The sequence below is a fragment of the Chenopodium quinoa genome, unplaced genomic scaffold (assembly GCF_001683475.1).
Source record: "Chenopodium quinoa cultivar QQ74 unplaced genomic scaffold, ASM168347v1, whole genome shotgun sequence".
Taxonomy (NCBI): Eukaryota; Viridiplantae; Streptophyta; class Magnoliopsida; order Caryophyllales; family Amaranthaceae; genus Chenopodium; species Chenopodium quinoa.
This window is the reverse complement of record NW_018743199.1, coordinates 4,722,776-4,742,465: the sequence shown is the minus strand read 5'-3', so window position 1 is coordinate 4,742,465 and position 19,690 is coordinate 4,722,776. Positions and strand designations below refer to the sequence as shown.

Genomic DNA, 19,690 nt, shown 5'->3' with positions numbered 1-19,690 from the left:
GCATCTGCTGGTCTAAAATTGTAATGCAATAAGTTTAGTCAGGTCGGTTGATACAGTTTGCTATACCCGACAGTGACCAAACATATTAATATATACTCGAGAATGGAGAATATAATCAATGAGCATGTTAGAGATCAAGTGTTATGGACTTTTTGGGTGCTCTCTTGTTAAGCCAAGAAAACTTAATTAGATGCTCCTTTTTTTTTTGCTAAATAATAATCTTATTATTGTTTAAAAACATCCTTACCCCACGTTGTTCTTATTCTACTAAAACTAAACTTCATTGTTTTAATTATTAATGGTGTACTAATTTAGAGCTAATTCAATTCATTTAGGGTTATTGATCTGGTCTATCACGTTAGATGAAATCAAGGATTAACATATTTAATGAGCTAAGTGCAAATAAGTTTGTGAAAACTGACCCTCATATTTAGGTTGCATTCCCTTCAATAGTTCAACTGAATACATCCAATCAAAACTTATTAAATCTAATTAGACCGATAAACCAAATCAACTCATACTTTGACCTAATGCTTAAAGTTACAGCTAATTGACATGCTCACACTGACACACCCGATTGACTACACCTACTTGTTATCCACCTTCAATTAATCATAAAAAATATTTAACCTCTACATATACCATGGCGTAAATAAAGTTTTTAATTTAGAGATGAGATAATACGATCGGGGCTGCAGCTAACCTATGGCCAAAAAAATAGCTTGAAAAAAAATCTTGCCCAAAATCAGATTGGGCCAATTTAACATAGTCCAAAAAATCTGTAATCTGGGTTAACAAATGAGCAAGAGCAAATAAGAAAGAACGTCATCTATCATGCTTTGGATATTATCGCCCCTTCCAAACTCATTTCTTCCCCACTCACTCACTCACTCACTCTGTCTTTCTCTCTCTCTCTCTCTCTTAATCTTTACTTCCTCTGTTGCTGTCCTTTGAAGCTTTAATTAAGGTACTCTTCTCTCTCTCCTCTTTCCTTCTTTTCTTTCCTTTTAACTATCTTTTCAATCATCATTAATCTCACTCGGAAAATTCCTGGTTAAAACAATCTAAACAAAAAAAAAGGGAAAAAGAAAGAAAATGGTTCACAATTTGTTGATTAATTTTTGTGGGTTTTTCAGATGGCTTCATCAATTGCATCTTCTGCTCCTTCTCTTTCTCTTCAACTTCCATCTAACAAGGTTTCTTCTTCTTCCCCTTCTTTTCTTTTTTATTACTTTGTGTTTTTCTTAAAAAAAGTTTTGATTTTTTTGTTTGATAATTTTAGGGAAGGGTGAAATTGAGCAGCTGTGATTCCAATGCTTTTATCAAGGGAGATAAGAGAAATGCAGCTTTTAAATTGCAGGTAATTAATGACCCCAATTTACATTTGATCTTTTTGTTCAATTGGGTTTTACCTGTGATTTGGCAGAAAGATGTTATTTTTATCTTGGTTATATCGTTTTAAAGATTTTTTGATCTTGAGAGACATTTCATTATAATTATATAATTTGATAGTTTCCTTGGAATTATCGCTTGCATTGAACCATTTTAGTTACTGAATTTGATTCATTCAATTTCTACAATATACACTGAGGTTCATGCCAATTTATGCTGTAATATTGATCTTACTGCATATTGGGCCTCGTTATCTTAATTTCATGCTGAAATTGTTACTTTGAGTGTAATGATGCTTTTATCAGTGGCCAAATTTCATGGATGATTCTGAACTTTACTGTAAACAATATTCAATTTAATCATTCTAGGCTGGGGGGGGGGGAATGGGTGGATTGGAGTGTTTTATTGGTTGAGCTTTACTATAAACAAAGGTTGTGTTCTTCATTGTATGCTTATTGTTTTTATGTGTTTGGTCCTCCTATTGCAGTCTTTCAGTCGGGTTAGTATGGTTGCCACCGTCAATGTTTCTCGTTTTGATGGTATATCAATGGCTCCTGCAGACCCTATTTTAGGTGTTTCGGAAGCTTTTAAAGCTGATAAGGATGAAAAGAAGCTCAATCTTGGTGTTGGAGCCTATCGAACCGAAGAACTCCAGCCTTACGTTCTGAATGTTGTCAAGAAGGTCAGACTTGGTCTTTGTGTGTAGTATGTACTTAATTTCTTCTTTTTTTTTTTTTTTGCATTTCTTTAATTAGTGATCCTTTTTATTTGGTCTTTTACTGATAACGCGCTGCTTCGCTATGTTTCCTTGAGTCACTGGTGGTTGTAACTTGGTGCCTATTCTTTGTTCCAGTCTACTGTTTACTCTGGATCAAATGTTGCTTAGTTTTTATTTTGCGTGAATGCCTGAGTCTTACGTGATTTTGTTTGAGTTTGCTTTCAGGCGGAGAATCTTATGCTGGAGAGAGGAGAAAACAAGGAGGTATGCTGAATTGTTGAATGGATGTGGAGTTTCCCCATTCATACTTTTCTCATCATGTGCTTACGACCTGTTGATTTCTCTGTGCAGTATCTGGCAATTGAAGGATTGGCTGCGTTTAACAAAGTAACTGCAGAATTGTTGTTTGGAGCTGACAATGCGGTTCTGAAAGAACAAAGAGTATGTATGCTGAAAAGGCATCTAATCTCTCTTTCATTACCTGCTGTTGATAATCTCACAGATTTGCCCTTTTATTTGGGGGTTAAGGGGTTGTTTCAATTTTATTCTAGTTCTTAAAAAGATGGAAAAGGATGCCCTGTGTGTTATTTGAAATGTAGCTGAACTTGTTTTCTTTTCTAGGTTGCAACTGTCCAAAGTCTTTCAGGAACTGGCTCTCTTCGCCTTGCAGCAGCACTCATTGAGCGATATTTCCCTGGGGCAAAAGTGTTGATATCTTCTCCAACATGGGGTATGTATAATGTATCTTTAGCCCTTCAAACCCTATCCAATGAGAATGTCTTGATCAACTCATATTCTCCATGCATATAATGACCTAGACTGAAGTTTCTTTATGGTGCAGGCAACCACAAAAATATTTTCAATGATGCCAAAGTACCATGGTCTGAGTACAGATACTATGATCCTAAAACAGTTGGTTTGGATTTTGAGGGGATGATAGCGGATATTAAGGTAAGATGGAGATGTGCTATGTGACCATTGCAATTTTTTAGTAAACAGTCATCATCTTGTTCATGTTTCCTCATTCCTTTTACCCTCTATGGCTCTATTTGAGTGAGCATAGCTTGCCACAAATTAATGACTCCTCTGATTCTACCTTTCACAAGCCTTTAAGAAGTTTTAGATTTAATTCAGTTTGTTACCCTTTGGATATATACTTAGCTGTTTTGTCGCATGGAACATTTATACTCCCACTACAAATATGTTTTCTAGATTATGAGCTCAATTGTGATACTTTTCAGACTTCGATATTGACTTTATGTGATTTTCTTATGTGTTTTGTTTGGTATTGGAAATGTTTTCTAGATTATGAGCTCAATTGTGATACTTTTCAGACTTCGATATTGACTTTATGTGATTTTCTTATGTGTTTGGTATTGAAAAAGAGGTTGATGAGGAGCAAACCAAAATGTGGATAGGTATTTAAAAATGTTTTGCAATCGAAATGTATCAAACGTTCAACTCTAGATAAAAGGGAGGCTATGACGTCTCGAATGAGGCTCCTTGCCTCGGAAAGGTGGAGGGGTCAAATATATGCAGTCTACTCTGCTAATAAAAAGAAGTTTTTTCTCACACAACCCTTCATTGGAATGCTTTTACGTTCTGCAACTTCATGCTAGATAAGGAGTAAAAAAATATAGGAAAATTTCCCAAGAATAATCCAACCTTTCGCTAGTTCTCCCAAAATAATCCAACCTTTGGATTAACCCCTAATAATCCCACATTTGACATATATTCTCCTATACCGAGCCTAAGTAACCGGTTACCTTAAGATTAGGAAATTTATTTTTCCCCCTTTTTTTTCCTCCATGACCACTTCTTTCTCTCTCTTCCTCCATGAACACCTTTCTTCCTCCTTCCTCCGTGAACACAACCTTCATCCTAACCTCCATTACCACTAGAGCTATCAATTCGGGTAAACGGGTCGAGTTTGGGTCTGTTCAACTCGGGTCGGGTCAATTCAGATTAATTCCATAACCTATGCAGGTCGGGTTTGGGTTGGGTCATGCTTGAGTCGGGTCACGTCGAGTCATACTTCTTATCGGGTTTGGGTCGGGTTAATAAAAGGTCGGGTTACATTCGGGTCGAGTGAACAATAGGTCGGGTTTAATTCGGGTTTTTACGGGTTAAAACGGGTTAGGGTAATTCTCAAGTTTGAATCGGGTTCGGTTCAAGTCAATAATTTGCGGGTTGGAATCAGGCCGGTTCATTCTCAGGTTTAAGTCGTGTTCGGTTCAAATCAATAATTTGCGGATTATAATCAGGTTAGGTCATTTTCAAGTCAGGTCATTCTTGGGTTCAAGTCGGGTTTGGTTCAAGTCAATAATTTGCGGGTTATAATCAGGTTAGTTCAAGTCGGGTCGGGTTAGGAACGGGTTGGGTTGAATTCACGTCAGGTTCTTAACAAGTCGGGTTTTGACGGGTTAAAAAGAGTTTGGGTCAATTTTGGTTCAAGTCGGGTTCGGTGCAAGTTAATTAAATTGGCCGTTGTAAACAGGTAAATCAGTGCAAGTTGTAATCCGGTAAATTGGCCGTTTAAAAGCAAATTGAATGGTTGCACACACCCAATTGGACTCCCGCAGGATATTAGGGACCATAGAAAACATTTCGGCAAGTTTTATTTCCACAAGAAAAAAAAGTCAAAAAATTCAAAAATTGAAGGCTCATATCCACGTTTTTTGATAAATTATAGAGGTTTCATGGGCGGTGTCGAAAAGTCTTGAAATTCTATAGGATACATCTCGGGGTCATATAATGCCGTTTGGAACCATATATGATCATTATTTGTTGTCATAAATGTTCGTGGTAGGCTTGAATTAATGAAATCAGTGCAAATTGTAAATCATTAATTTGGTCGTTTAAAGGCAAATTGGATGGTTCCACCCACCCAATTGGACTCCCGGAGGGTATTAGGGATCCTGTTAAACATTTCGGCAATTTTTATTCCTTGGCAAAAAAAAAAAAAAAAAAATTCAAAATTGAAGGCTAATTTCCACGCCTTTTAAGAAATTTTGCGGGGCCCAGTGTAGAAAAGTATTAATATTTTAGGGGATACATCTCGAGGAAATATAATGTTGTTTGGAATCATATATGATCATTATATGTTGTCATAAATGTTCGTAGTAGGCTTGAGTTAATGAAATCTGTGCTAGTTGTAAACCGGTAATTAAATTGGTCGTTTAAAGACAAATTGGATGGTTCCACCAACCCAATTAGACTCTCGGAGAGTATTAAGGACCATGGTAAACATTTCGGCAATTTTTATTTTCAGGCGAAAAAAAGTCAAAATATTCCAAAGTTGAACACTAATATCCACGCTTTTTGAGAAATTTTGGAGGTTTCGGGGCCCGGTGTCGAAAAGTCTTAAAATTTTAGGGGATACATCTTCAGCTCATATAATGCGGTTTGGAACCGTATATGGTAATTATATGTTGTCATAAATGTTTTTGGTAGGTATGAGTTAATGAAATCAGGGCAAGTTGTAAACCGATAAATTAGCCGTTTAAAGGCAAATTGGATGGTCCAACCACCCAATTGGACTCTCAAAGGGTATTAGGGACCATGGTAAACATTTCGACAATTTTTATTTTTTGGCGGAAAAAAGTCGAAAAATACAAAAATTGAAGACTTGAGAAATTTTTGAGAAATAAAATTGGATATCCATGCTTTTTGAGAAATTTTTGAGGTTTCGGGGTCAGGTGTTGAAAAGGCTTGAGATTTTTGGAGATACATCTCGGGGTCATATAATGCCGTTTTGAACCATATAGGATCATTATATGTTGTCATAAATGTTCGTGGTAGACTTGTATTAATGAAATCGGTGCAAGTTGTAAATCGATAAATTATTCGCTTAAAGGCAATATGGATGGTTTCACCCACCCAATTGGACTCCCAAAGGGTATTAAGGGACCATGATAAACATTTCGGCAACTTTTATTTCCAGGCGAAAAAAAATTCAAAATTTTCAAAAATTGAAGACTAACATCCACGTTTTTTGAGAAATTTTGGAGGTTTTGGAGTCTGGTGTCAAAAAGGCTTGAGATTTTAGGGGATACATCTCTGAGTCATAAAATTCCGTTTGGAACCATATATGATCATTTTATATTGTCATAAATGTTCATGGTAGGCTAGAATTAATGAAATCGGTGCAAGTTGTAAATCAGTAAATTGACTAATTAAACGCAAATTAGATGGTTCCACCCAACCAATTGGACTCCCAGATTGTATTAGGGACCAAGTTAAACATTTCGGCTATTTTTATTTCCGGGCAAAAAAAGTCGAAAAAATTCCAAAATTGAAGACTAATATCCACGCATTTTGTGAAATTTTGAATGTTTTAGAACTCCGTGTCGAAAAGTTTTGAAATTCCAGGGAATACATCTCGGGGTCATATAATGCTATTTGGAACCATTTATGATCATTTTATGTTGTCATAAATTTTCGTGGTAGTCTTGAGTTAATGAAATGGGTGCAAGTTGTAAATCGGTAAATTTGTCGTTTAAAAGTAAATTGGATGGTTCCACCCACCCAATAAGACTCCCGAAGGGTATAAGGGACCATGGTAAATATTTAGTCAATATTTATTTCCAGGCGACAAAAAGTCAAAAAAATTCAAAAGTTGAAGGCGGGTATCCACGCTTTTTGAGAAATTTGGAGTCTTCGGGGCCCGGTTTTTAAAAGTCTTGAAATTTTAGGAAATATATCTCAGAGTCATATAATGTCGTTTGGAACCATATATGATCAATATTTGTTGTCTTAAATGTTCGTGGTAGCATTGAGTTAATGAAGTCCGTGCAAGTTGTTAATCGTTAAATTGGACGTTTAATGGCAAATTGGGGGGATATTAGGGACTATGATAAACATTTTGACAATTTTTATTTCCGTGCGAAAAAAGTCAAAAAATTCCAAAATTGAAGATTAATATCCATGTTTTTTTAGAAATTTCGAAAGTTTCGGGGCCCGGTGTCGATAAATAATTAGATTTTAGGGGATACATCTCGGGGTCATATAATGTCGTTTAGAACCATAAATGATCATTATATGTTGTCATAATTGTTCGTGGTAAGCTTCACTTAATGAAATATGTGTAAGTTGTAAACCGGTAATTAAATTGGCGGTTTAAAGGCAAATAGGATGGTTCCACCCACCCAATTGGAATTCAAGAGGGTATTAGGGACCATAGTAAATATTTCGGCAATTTTTATTTCCGGGCAAAAAAAAAGTAAAAAAATTCCAAAATTGAAGACTTATATCCACGCCTTTTAAAGAAATTTTATAAGGTTTCGAAGCATGATGTTGAAAAGCCTTTAGATTTTAGGGGATACATCTCGGGGTCATATAATGTCGTTTGGAACCATATATGATCATTATATGTTGTCATAAATGTTTGTGGTACGCTTGAATTAAAGAAATCGACACAAGTTTTAAACTGGTAAATTGGCCCTTTAAAGGCAAATTAGATAGTTACACCCAACCCAATTAGACTCCCGTAGAGTATTAGAGATCATGGTAAACATTTCGTCAATTTTTATTTCCGAGCGACAAAAGTAAAATTTCAAAAATGAAGGCTATATCCACGCTTTTTTAGAATTTTTGGAGTTTTGGGGCCCGGTTTCGAAAAGTCTTGTTATATAGGGAATATATCTCGGGGTCATATAATGTCGTTTGGAACCATATATGATCATTATTTGTTGTCATAAATGTTCGTGGTAGGTTTGAATTAATGAAATTAGTGCAAGTTGTAAACCGGTAAATTGGACGTTTAAAGGCAAATTAGATGGTTCTATCTCTCCAATTAGACTCCCGGGGGGGTATTAGGGACTATGGTAAACATTTCAGCAATTTTTATTTCCATTCGAAAAAAAGTCAAAAAATTAAAAAATTGAAGTCTATCCATGCTTTATTAGAAATTTCGAATTTTTCGAGGCTCGGTATCGAAAAGAAATGACATTTTAGGGGATAGATCTTGGGGTCCATATAATGTCGTTTGGCGCCATAAATGATCATTATATGTTGTCATAACTGTTCGTCGTATGCTTGAATTAATGAAATCTGCAAGTTGTAATCCTTTAAATTGTCCAGTTAAAGGCAAATTGGATGGTTCCAACCACACAATTGGACTCTCAGAGAGTATTAGGGACAATGGTAAACATTTTGACAATTTTTATTTCCGAGCGAAAAAAAGTCAAAAAAATACAAAAATTGAAGGCTAATATCCACGCTTTTTGAGATATTTTTGAGGTTTCGGGGCCAATTGTTGAAAAGGCTTGAGATTTTAGGAGATACATGTCAGGGTCATATAATACCGTTTGGAACTATATATGATCATTATATGTTGTCATAAATGTTCGTGGTAGGATTGTATTAATGAAATTGGTGCAAGTTGTAAATCGGATAATTGTTCGTTTAAAGGCAATATGGATGGTTCCACCCTCCCAATTGGACTCCCAGAGAGTATTAGGGACCATGGTAAACATTTCGGCAATTTTTGTTTCCGGGCAAAAAAAATTTCAAAAATTTAAAAAAGGAAAAATGGAAATTAAAAATCCAACCTTTGCACTTTTTCTTCCTAAAAATCCAACCTTCATTTTATTCCACAAAAATCCAACCTTCATACCCCCCCTTCTCCAACAAATCCATTTGACCTTTAACCTGATTAACAGGTTAATTTTTTTTTTTTTTAATTTTCTCACTTTCCCTTCTCACTCCTCTTTCTCTCTCCTCTCTCCACAAAAACGGAAACAACCAACCCACCCACCTGTTGTCCCCTTGAAACCACAAGACCCACCCACCTGCCGCCCCGAAACCCCAATTGCCACCCTCTTGCCGCTCTAATATCCAACCCCAAGTGATTTCCTCTTTCCTCTACGTACTACCGCATCCAAATTTGTGATACTGCGACGTTTTTCGGCGACAATTTTTGGGTGGTACGGTCTGTTTCAAAGCCCAAAGGTTGTTTTAATTTGTGGGCAAGTATTTTCGTGGCTGGGCGGTTTTAATTGGTGGCTGGGCGGTTTGCGGGGGGTTTGGGTTTGGATCGGAGTTGTTGGCTGGGTTTATTTCTTGGTGGCTGGCGTATTTGTGGGTTGGAGGGTTGGAGCAGGTGCGGTTTTGAGGGTGGAAATAGAGTTGGGCGGTGGTGCGAGCTAGGTTGTGGACGGAAAGGGAGGGTAAGGGGAGGATGGTCGGAAAGGGAGGTGGTGAGGAATGGTGTCCGAATTTAATGGAGGATGGAGAAAATTGAAAAAATAATCATGGAGGTTGGTCAGATGGGGGGGGGGGGGAAGAGGTGGTTGCCGGAAATTTTTGGGGCTGCCAGATAATTTAGAGGAAGAGGGTGGGTATTCCAGTGGCCGGTGGGGATAGGGTGGGCTGGGAAGGAGGGTGGGCTGGGTTTCTAAATTTTTTTTAAATTAATTTTTTTTTAATAATTAAAATTATAATCGACCTATTAATAGTTGACACGTGGCATCTAACTTAAAAAATCGATCATCAACAGGTTATGGACCTTTAGATGAAGGGGGGTATAAAGGTTGGATTTTTGTGGATTAAAATGAAGGTTGGATTTTTAGGAGGAAAAAGTGCAAAGGTTGGATTTTTAATTTCCATTTTTCCTTTAAAAAATTGAAGGCTAATATCCACGCTTTTTAAGAAATTTTGGAGGTTTCGGGGTCCGGTGTCGAAAACGCTTGAGATTTTAGGGGATACATCTCTAAGTCATAAAATGCCGTTTGGAACCATATATGATCATTTTGTATTGTCATAAATGTTCGTGGTAGGCTAGAATTAATGAAATCAGTGCAAGTTGTAAATCGGTAAATTGGTCGTTTAAAGGCAAATTGGATGGTTCGACCAACCCATTTAGACTCTCGTTGGGTATTAGGAACCATGGTTAATATTTCGGCAATTTTTAATTTCTGGCGAAAAAAAGTAAAAAAAAATACAAATATTGAAGGCTAATATCCACGCTCTTTTGAGAAAATTTGGAGGTTTCGTGGCCCAGTGGCGAAAAGTCGAAAAGTCTTGAAATTTTAGGGGATACATCTTCGGGTCATCTAATGCCGTTTGGAACCATATATGATCATTAAATGTTGTCATATATGTTCGTGGTAGGTTTTAGTTAATGAAATCGACGCAAGTTGTAAATCGTTAAATTGTTCGTTTAAAGGCAATATGGACTGTTCCACCAACCCAATTGGACTCCCAAAGGGTATTAGGGATCATGGTAAACATTTCGGCAATATTTATTTCCAGGTGAAAAAAATTTAAAATTTTCAAAAATTAAAGACTAATATCCATTTGAGAAATTTTGGAGGTTTAGGGGTCCGGTGTTGAAAAGGCTTGAGATTTTAGGGGATACATCTTTGGGTCATAAAATGTCGTTTGGAACCATAAATGATCATTTTATATTGTTTTAAATTTTCGTGGTAGGCTAGAATTAATGTAATCGGTGCGAGTTGTAAATCGGTAAATGGAGCAAATTTGATGGTTCCACCCAATCAATTGGACTTGCAGAAGGTATTAGGGACCATGGTAAACAATTTGGTAAATTTTATTTCTGGGCAAAAAAAAGTTAAAAAATTCCAAAATTGAAGACTAATATCCACGCATCTTGCGAAATTTTGAAGGTTTCGGAACTCCGTGTCAAAAGGTCTTGAAATTACAGGAAATACATCTCGGGGTCATATAATGCCGTTTGGAACCATTTATGATCATTATATATTGTCATAAATTTTCGTGGTAGTCTTGAGGTAATAAATCGGTGCAAGTTGTAAATCGGTAAATTTGTCGTTTAAAGGTAAATTGGATGGTTCCACCCACCAAATAAGACTCCCGGAGGGTATAAGGGACCATGGTAAATATTTAGTCAATATTTATTTCCGGGCGACAAAAAGTCAAAAAAATTCAAAAGTTGAAGGCGGGTATCCATGCTTTTTGAGAAATTTGGAGTCTTCGGGGCACGGTGTCTAAAAGTCTTGAAATTTTAGGGAATATATCTCGGAGTCATATAATGTCGTTTGGAACCATATATGATCAATATTTGTTGTCTTAAATGTTCGTGGTAGCATTGAGTTAATGAAATCCGTGCAAGTTGTTAATCGTTAAATTGGACGTTTAATGGCAAATTGGATGGTTCCACCCATCCAATTGGACTGGGGTATTAGAGACCACAGTAAACATTTTGGTAATTTTTATTTTCGTGCGAAAAAAAAGAGTCAAAAAATTCCAAAATTGAAGGCTAATATCCATGGTTTTTTTAGAAATTTCGAAGGTGTCGGGGCCCAGTGTCAAAAAGAAATGAGATTTTAGGTAATACATCTCGAGGTCATATAATGTCGTTTATAACGATAAATGATCATTATATGTTGTCATAACTGTTCGTGGTAAGCTTCAGTTATTGAAATCCGTGCAAGTAGTAAACCGGTAATTAAATTGGCGGTTTAAAGGCAAATAGGTGGTTCCACCCATCCAATTAGACTCCCGGAGGGTTTAGGGACCATAGTAAATATTTCGGCAATTTTTATTTCTGAGCGAAAAAAAGTAAAAAAATTCCAAAATTGAAGGTTAATATCCACACTTTTTGAGAAATTTTTGAGGTTTCAAGGCCCGATGTAGAAAAGCCTTTAGATTTTAGGGGATATATCTCGAGGTCAAATAATGTCGTTTGGAACCATATATGATCATTATATGTTGTCATAAATGTTTGTGGTAGGCTTGAGTTAAAGAAATCAGCGCAAGTTAAACTGGTAAATTGGCCCCTTAAAGGCAAATTGGATGGTTCCACCCAACCCAATTAGACTCTCGTAGAGTATTAGAGACCATGATAAACATTTCGTCAATTTCTATTTCTGGGCGAAAAAAAAAAGTCAAAATTTTCAAAAATTGAAGGTTATATCAACGATTTTTTAGAATTTTTGGAGTTTTCGTGGCCCGATGTCAAAAAGTCTTAAAATTTTAGGGAATACATCTCGGGATCATATAATGTCGTTTGGAACCATATATTATCATTTTGTTGTTATAAATGTTTGTGGTAGTTGTATGCCAGTAAATTGGACTTTTAAAGGCAAATTGGATGGTTCCATCTTTCTAATTAGACTCACGGGGAGTATTAGGGACTATAGTAAACATTTCGGCAATTTTTATTTCTGTTCGAAAAAAAGTCAAAAAAATTCTAAAATTGAAGGCTATTATCCATGTTTTTTTAGAAATTTCGAATGTTTCAGGGTCCGATGTCGAAACGAAATGACATTTTAGGGGATTCATCTTGGGGTTATATAATGCCGTTTGGAAGCATAAATGATCATTATATGTTGTCATAACTATTCGTGGTAGACTTGAGTCAATGAAATCGACAAGTTGTAAACCGATAAATTGTCCGTTTAAAGGGAAATTGGATGGTTCCAACCACCCAATTGGACTCTCGGAGGGTATTAGGGACCATGGAAAACATTTCGGCAATTTCTATTTCCGGGCAAAAAAAAGTCAAAAAATACAAAAACTGAAGGCTAATATCCACGTTTTTTGATAAATTTTTGAGGTTTCAGGGCCAGGTGTCGGAAAGGATTGACATTTTAGGAGATACATCTCAGGGTCATATAATGTCGTTTGGAACCATATATGATCATTATATGTTGTCATAAATGTTCGTGGTAGGCTTGTATTAATGAAATCGGTGCAATTTGTAAATCGGTAAATTGTTCGTTTAAAGGCAATATGGATTGTTCCACCCACCCAATTGGACCCCCAGAGGGTATAAGGGACCATGATAAACATTTCGGCAATTTTTATTTCCGAGCGAAAAAAAAAAATCAAAAATTTCAAAAATTAAAGCTAATATCCAAGCTTTTTAGAAATTTTGGAGGTTTCGGGGTCCGGTGTCGAAAAGGCTTGAGATTTTAGGGGATACATCTCTGAGTCATAAAATGTCGTTTGGAATCATATATGATCATTTTATATTGTCATAAATGTTCGTGGTAGGCTAGAATTAATGAAATCGGTGCAAGTGTTAAATCGGTAAATTGGCCGTTTAAAGGCAAATTGGATGGTTGCACCCAACCAATTGGACTCGCAGAGGGTATTAGGGACTATAGTAAACATTTAGGCAATTTATATTTCCGGGCAAAAAAAGTCAAAAAATTCCAAAATTAAAGATTAATATTCACGCATTTTGCGAAATTTTGAAGGTTTCGGGACTCCGTGTCGAAAAGTCTTGAAATTCCAGGGAATACATCTTGGTGTCATATAATGCCGTTTGGAACCATATATGATTATTATATGTTGTCATAAACTTTCTTAGTAGTCTTGAGATAATGAAATCGGTGCAACTTGTAAATCGCTAAATTTGTCGTTTAAAGGAAAATTGGATGGTTCCACCCACCTAATAGGACTCTCGGAGGGTATAAGGGACCATGGTAAATATTTCGTCAATTGTATTTGTGGGAGAAAAAAAGTCAAAAAAATTCAAAAATTGAAGGCAAATATCCACGTTTTTTGAGAAATTTGGAGTCTTTGGGGCCCGGTGTCTAAAAGTCTTTAAATTCTATGGAATATATCTCGTAGTCATATAATGTCGTTTGTAACTATATATGATCATTATTTGTTGTCTTAAATGTTCGTGGTAGTCTTGAATTAATGAAATAAGTGCAAGTTGTTAATCGGTAAATTGGACGTTTAATGGCAAATTTTATAGTTCCACCCATCCAATTGGACTCCCGGGGGTATTAGGGATCATGGTAAACATTTCGGCGATTTTTATTTCCATACGAAAAAAATATCAAAAAATTCCAAAATTAAAGGCTAAGATCCATGTTTTTGTAGAAATTTCAAAGGATGTCGAAGAGAAATGAGACTTTAGGGGATACATCTCGGGGTCATATAATATCGTGTTAAGTTTCAGGTAAAGAAATCCGTGCAAGTTTTAAACCAGTAATTAAATTGGTGGTTTAAAGGCAAATAGGATGGTTCCACCCACTCAATTGGAATCCCGAAGAGTATTAGGGACCATAGTAAATATTTCGGCAATTTTTATTTTTGAGCGAAAAAATGTAAAAAAATTCTAAAATTGAAGTCTAATATCCACACTTTTTGATAATTTTTTGAGTTTTTCGAGGGCCGATGTCGAAAAGCCTTTAGATTTTAGGGGATACATCGTGAGGTCATATAATGTCGTTTGGAACCATATATGATCATTATATGTTGTCATAATGTTTGTAATAGGCTTGAGTTAATTAAATCGGCGCAAGTTTTAATCCGGTAAATTAGCCCCTTTAAGGCAAATTGGATTGTTCCACCCAACCCTATTGGACTCCCGTAGAGTATTAGCGACTATGGTAAACATTTCGGCAATTTTTATTTCCGAGCGAAAAAAAGTTAAATACTTCAAAATTTTGAAGGCTATATCCACGCTTTTTTAGAATTTTTGGAGTCTTCGAGGCCCCAGTGTCGAAAAGTCTTGAAATTTTAGGGAATACATCTCGGGATCATATAATGTCGTTTGGAACCATATATGATCATTATTTTTTGTCATAAATGTTCGTGGTAGGCTTGAATTAATGAAATCAGTGTAAGTTGTAAACCGGTAAATTGGTCAATTAAAGGCAAATTGGATGATTTCACCCACCCAATTGGACTCCCGGAGGATATTTGGGACCATGGTAAACATTTATGCAATTTTTATATCCGGGCAAAAGAAGGTCAAAAAATTCCAAAATTGAAGGCTAATATCCATGCTTTTTGAGAAATTTCGAATGTTTTGGGGTCCGGTGCCGAAAAGTATTGAGATTTTAGGGGATACATCTCAGGGTCATATAATGTCGTTTGGTTCCATATATGATCATTTTATGTTATCATAAATGTTCGTTGTAAGTTTGATTTAATGAAATTGGTGCAAGTTATAAACTGGTAAATTGGTCGTTTAAAGGCAAATTGGATGGTTCTAGCCAGCCAGCCAACCAGTTGGACTCCCGGAGGGTATTAGAGACCATGGTAAACATTTCGGCAATTTTTACTTTCGGGTGAAAAAAGTCAAAAAAATTCCAAAACTGAAGGTTAATATCCACGCTTTTTGAGAAATTTTAGAGGTTTCGGGTAGAGCTGTCAATTCGGGTAAACGGGTCGGGTTTGGGTCGGTAAGAGTGAGTCGGGTCAATTCGGATTAATTCTACAACTTATTCAGGGTTTGGGTTGGGTCAAGCTTGAGGCGTGTCACGGCGGGCATGCTTTTTATGTGGTTTTGGTCGGGTTTAGGTCGGGTTAATAATAGGTCAGGTTACATTCGGGTCGGGTGAACAATAAGTCGGGTTTAATTTCGGGTTTTCACGGGTTAAAACGGGTTAGGGTAATTCTCGGGTTCGAGTCGGGTTCGATTCAAGTCAATAATTTGCGGGTTAAAATCTGGGTCGTTCTCGGGTTTGAGTCGGGTTCAGTTCAAGTCAATAATTTGCGGGTTATAATCAGGTCGGGTCATTTTCAAATCAGGTCATTCTCTAGTCCAAGTTGGATTCAGTTCAAGTCAATAATTTGCGGGTTCAAGTCGGGTCATTTTCCAGTCAGGTTATTTTCAGGTTCAGGTCGGATTTGATTCAAGTCAATAATTTGCGGGTTATAATCAGGTTGGGTCATTTCTAAGTCGGGTTATGTTCAAGTCAATAATTTTCAGGTTACAATTAGGTGGGGTCATATCCAAGGTCATATTCGAGTTAACCTAACTATAAATAGATAATTATCACTTTTATCAAGCTAATTATTTCCTTTGACTATAATATATATGGGAATATAATAGGGAACTATAGTTTATAATTTAGGAAGATAATTATCTCCTTTAACCATACAACAAATACATACTATATTTAACTCTTAAATTTGAGGATGATGTTCCTTTCTTTTACTACCTGGACCGACTTAGTCTCCCTAGACAAAATGCTTTGATCAACAATAATAAGGTGGTCAAAATTGCATTTAAGGTAATTTGAAATTGGGTCGGGGACAATTTGGGTTGAATTTAGGTCGGGTTAATAACAAGTCGTGTTGATTTTGAGTCGGGTTAGTAGCAGATCGGGTTGAGTTTTTGGGTCGGGTTAGTAATAGATCTGGTAAAATTTGGGTCGGGTCAATAACAAGTCGGGTTGAATTTGGTCAGGTCAATAACAAGTCAGGTTGATTTCAGGTCGGGTTTGTAGCAGGTTGGGTTAAATTCGGGTCGGGTTAGGAACGGGTTGGGTTGAATTCAGGTGAGGTTAGTAACAAGTTGGGATAAAACGGGTTTGGGTCAATTTCGGTTCTAGTCGGGTTCAATTTAGGTCAATAAGGGTCGGGTCATCTCCAGGTCAGTTCATGTTCGGGTTCAGGTCTCACATACTCGGGTCATCTCGGGTCTAGGGTTGGTTTCAGGTCAGGTTTGGGTCACCATTTTTTCGGGTTCAGATGGGTCGGTTAATAATCGGGTTTTAGTCGGTATTTTTGGTCGGGTCAACTTTTGATAGCTCTTATTACCACCTCTTCCTTCATCCTTTCTCCATCACCACGAACCACAATGACCACCACCTCCATTTTCGTCCCACCAGCAAGTCAACCACCTCCTTCATCTTTTCTCCATATTACAAACCACAATCACCACCACGAAGGGAGAAAGAAGGAAAACGGGGAAAGGGAGGTTTTGAAAGTGGAGGCAGGAGGGGGTTTGTGGGTTGGTTGATGGTGATGCGGAGGTTTGTGGGTTGGTTAATGGTGCTCGGAGGTTTGTGGGCTGGTTGATTTTGTCACGGGAAGACGGAATTTGGGACGGTGGGGGTTTTTGGTTTGGTTGATGGTTGGTCGGTGGGTGGATCAACGGTGGTGTTGTGGGGCTGTGGCGGTGCGGATGATGGTGGATTGACGGTGGGGTTTATGGTGGGAAGCTAAGGGTGGGTTTCTGTTTTTTTTTTTTTTCAATTTTTTGGGATTTTTTATATATTTTTTTCATTTTTTAGGATTATTTTAAAATTAAGTTTTAAGTAAAAAAAATTAAAAAAAAAATAATTAGAAGCTAACACATGGCTTGGCAACCGGTCTTAGGGGGTATGGTGACCTGTTAGGGGTGGTGTGGGAGAATAATAGGTAAAGGTGGGATTATTCAGGGTTAATCCAAAAATTGGATTATTTTGGGAGAACCAGCGAAAGGTTGGATTATTCTTGTGAAATTTTCCAAAAATATATTCATCTTTATTCTGTCTATTATGGAGTACTGGTATTACCTTAGTTACAAATTGTTTATGATGACTCTTTTTGCTTCATTAGAGATGGACTCTATAAGCTGAAATTTAAATACTCTTATATTGGTGACTTTTATATACTTCTTAGACCTGCTTGACACTTGAAGATTTGAGTTCGGATGTGGAATTCCATTAGAAAGTAATCTTTTTTCGTAATTGCTTATTTATCTGGATTTTTTTAACTTAATTACTAAGATTCTTATGATTTCAGGCAGCTCCTGAAGGATCATTTATTTTACTCCATGGCTGCGCACACAACCCCACCGGAATTGATCCAACTCCTGAACAATGGGAAAAAATTGCTGATGTCATTCAGGAGAAGAGCCATATTCCATTCTTTGATGTTGCTTATCAGGTATTTCTCTTCAATGTTCAATAACTTGCATCAATTATGTTCATTAATCAGCACAAGCATCTACATTGGTGAAGTGTAAAGTTTCTAGCAGTCTTAAAAATTTTGATATGCCTTTGATTTCTGAAGTGCCATGCTGATAAAGTATTGGAAAGTCACTGACCAGAACCTAAAATTATTAAAACCAGACAAAGGTTGTTTTTTGTGTGATCTTTTCTTTATAAGGATGAGAAACCTGAATTAGGAGATCTTTTGAAGTAATATTCTTATTTGACTAAACCCACGTTGTCATTCAATACAAGGAACAACGTAGAAATTTACAAACAAACAAAAAAAAATTATTGTTATATCTACTCTTTGGGAGCCATTCAGCCTCTCCATTTTCCTCCCTCTTTTAAAGTATGCTTGATTTGAAAATCCTGTCATCCTAACTACATGTCATATCAATCAATCAAAGCCTTAATCCCATAAGTGAGGTTAGCTAAATGAACCAAAAGTGATTATTTGCTATAGTCATCCACAAAAATCTTCCTCCTTCCCTTACGGTCAAATCCCTTACTACATGTCATAGTGATTATTCAGTTCCCTGCGCTGTGTGGAACTTTCAAAGCAACTCCTATTTAATCACTTGGTAATCTGTGTTGTAGGGTTTTGCAAGTGGTAGCCTTGACAAAGATGCGTCATCTATGAGGATGTTTGCTGCTCGTGGTATGGAATTACTGGTTGCTCAATCTTACAGTAAAAATCTTGGTCTTTACTCGGAAAGAATTGGTGCAATCAATGTTGTCTGCTCATCGGCAGATGCTGCTGCTAGGTAAAAACAAGTTCTTGCATTCTTACTTCAATTTTTCAATTCTCAGCTTTCACAAAATCATGCTTTGTTGGATTAAGCATGCTGATCACAGAAACTAAAACTTATGCGTGATGAGCTTGAAGCTCTGATAATATCCGTTTTACTATTACTTTCTGCAATTTATATATTTTACTTGGTGACCTGAGATTATAAAGTTATTTTGACTTTAGTGACCTAACACTATCACCGTCCAAATTCCCTTTACATTATGACTTGACATTCAAGATTCCTAATGTGAAATTAGGAGTTGCGTGAGACATGTCATACTTCAAGGCACCAAAATGGAAACTTTCCAACAGAGGAAACTAGTTTTGTGTCTTGTTTAATTTAATTTTACTGAAAGAGCTGGTGTAATCTTTCAGGGTAAAGAGCCAATTGAAAAGGATTGCACGACCTATGTACTCAAATCCTCCCGTTCATGGGGCTAGGATTGTTGCTGACGTTGTGGGCAATCCAGAGCTTTTCAATGAATGGAAAGAAGAGATGGAAATGATGGCTGGTAGGATAAAGAGTGTAAGGCAGTTGTTGTACGACAACATCACTTCAAAAGATAAGAGTGGGAAGGATTGGTCATTTATTCTTAAACAGATAGGCATGTTCTCATTCACTGGCCTAAACAAAGCTCAGGTAATTTTCTTTCCAGGTTGTAGTATTATTGAGATCTGTCAAATTAGCATCTATCTGCGAATGTACCATTACTCATTTCATCCACTTGTTTTTACCAGAGTGATAATATGACGGATAAGTGGCATATATACATGACAAAGGACGGGAGAATATCACTGGCTGGTTTATCCGCTGCTAAATGTGAGTATCTTGCTGATGCCATCATCGACTCATACTACAATGTTAGTTAAAAGATAATTATAAACTACACGCATGAAGGCTAGGAATACACCTTCAAAATTTTTGGTGAGTGTTCATCTTGACTGCGAGAATTTGTAATAATGTACACTATGTGCTCTCTTCTTGAAGCAATGTGCACTGTTATTAGTTTTGTTTGGAGGGTTATATTTGTAACAATTATCTTACTTTGAAAACTCCATTGTTATGAACATTTTCTGTATATGTACTACTTGATGATCATTACCAAATTTCTCTCTCTGAAACTTTCCACAAGATCTCCC

The 19,690-nt window shown here is 36.6% G+C and overlaps 1 protein-coding gene across 1 annotated transcript; it reads left to right on the top strand.

Moving 5' to 3' along the window:
• Positions 1 to 824: 824 nt before the first annotated feature.
• LOC110733645 (aspartate aminotransferase, chloroplastic-like) lies at positions 825 to 19,667 on the top strand. Its single transcript, XM_021913723.1, has 12 exons — positions 825 to 967; positions 1,137 to 1,196; positions 1,283 to 1,360; positions 1,880 to 2,074; positions 2,336 to 2,374; positions 2,462 to 2,551; positions 2,732 to 2,840; positions 2,952 to 3,061; positions 17,570 to 17,713; positions 18,358 to 18,524; positions 18,926 to 19,190; positions 19,289 to 19,667. Exons 2-12 carry the CDS (start codon positions 1,137 to 1,139, stop codon positions 19,418 to 19,420), a joined length of 1,389 nt encoding a protein of 462 aa, XP_021769415.1. The 5' UTR covers positions 825 to 967; the 3' UTR covers positions 19,421 to 19,667.
• The last annotated feature ends 23 nt before the right edge of the window (positions 19,668 to 19,690 follow it).

Bases quoted from the DNA above. Each gene is read 5' to 3' on its own strand.
- LOC110733645 (XM_021913723.1), top strand. From the start codon at position 1,137: ATGGCTTCATCAATTGCATCTTCTGCTCCTTCTCTTTCTCTTCAACTT. The intron at 2,841-2,951 runs GTATGTATAATG...TTTATGGTGCAG, and splicing joins GATATCTTCTCCAACATGGG to GCAACCACAAAAATATTTTC. The intron at 3,062-17,569 runs GTAAGATGGAGA...TTATGATTTCAG, and splicing joins GGATGATAGCGGATATTAAG to GCAGCTCCTGAAGGATCATT.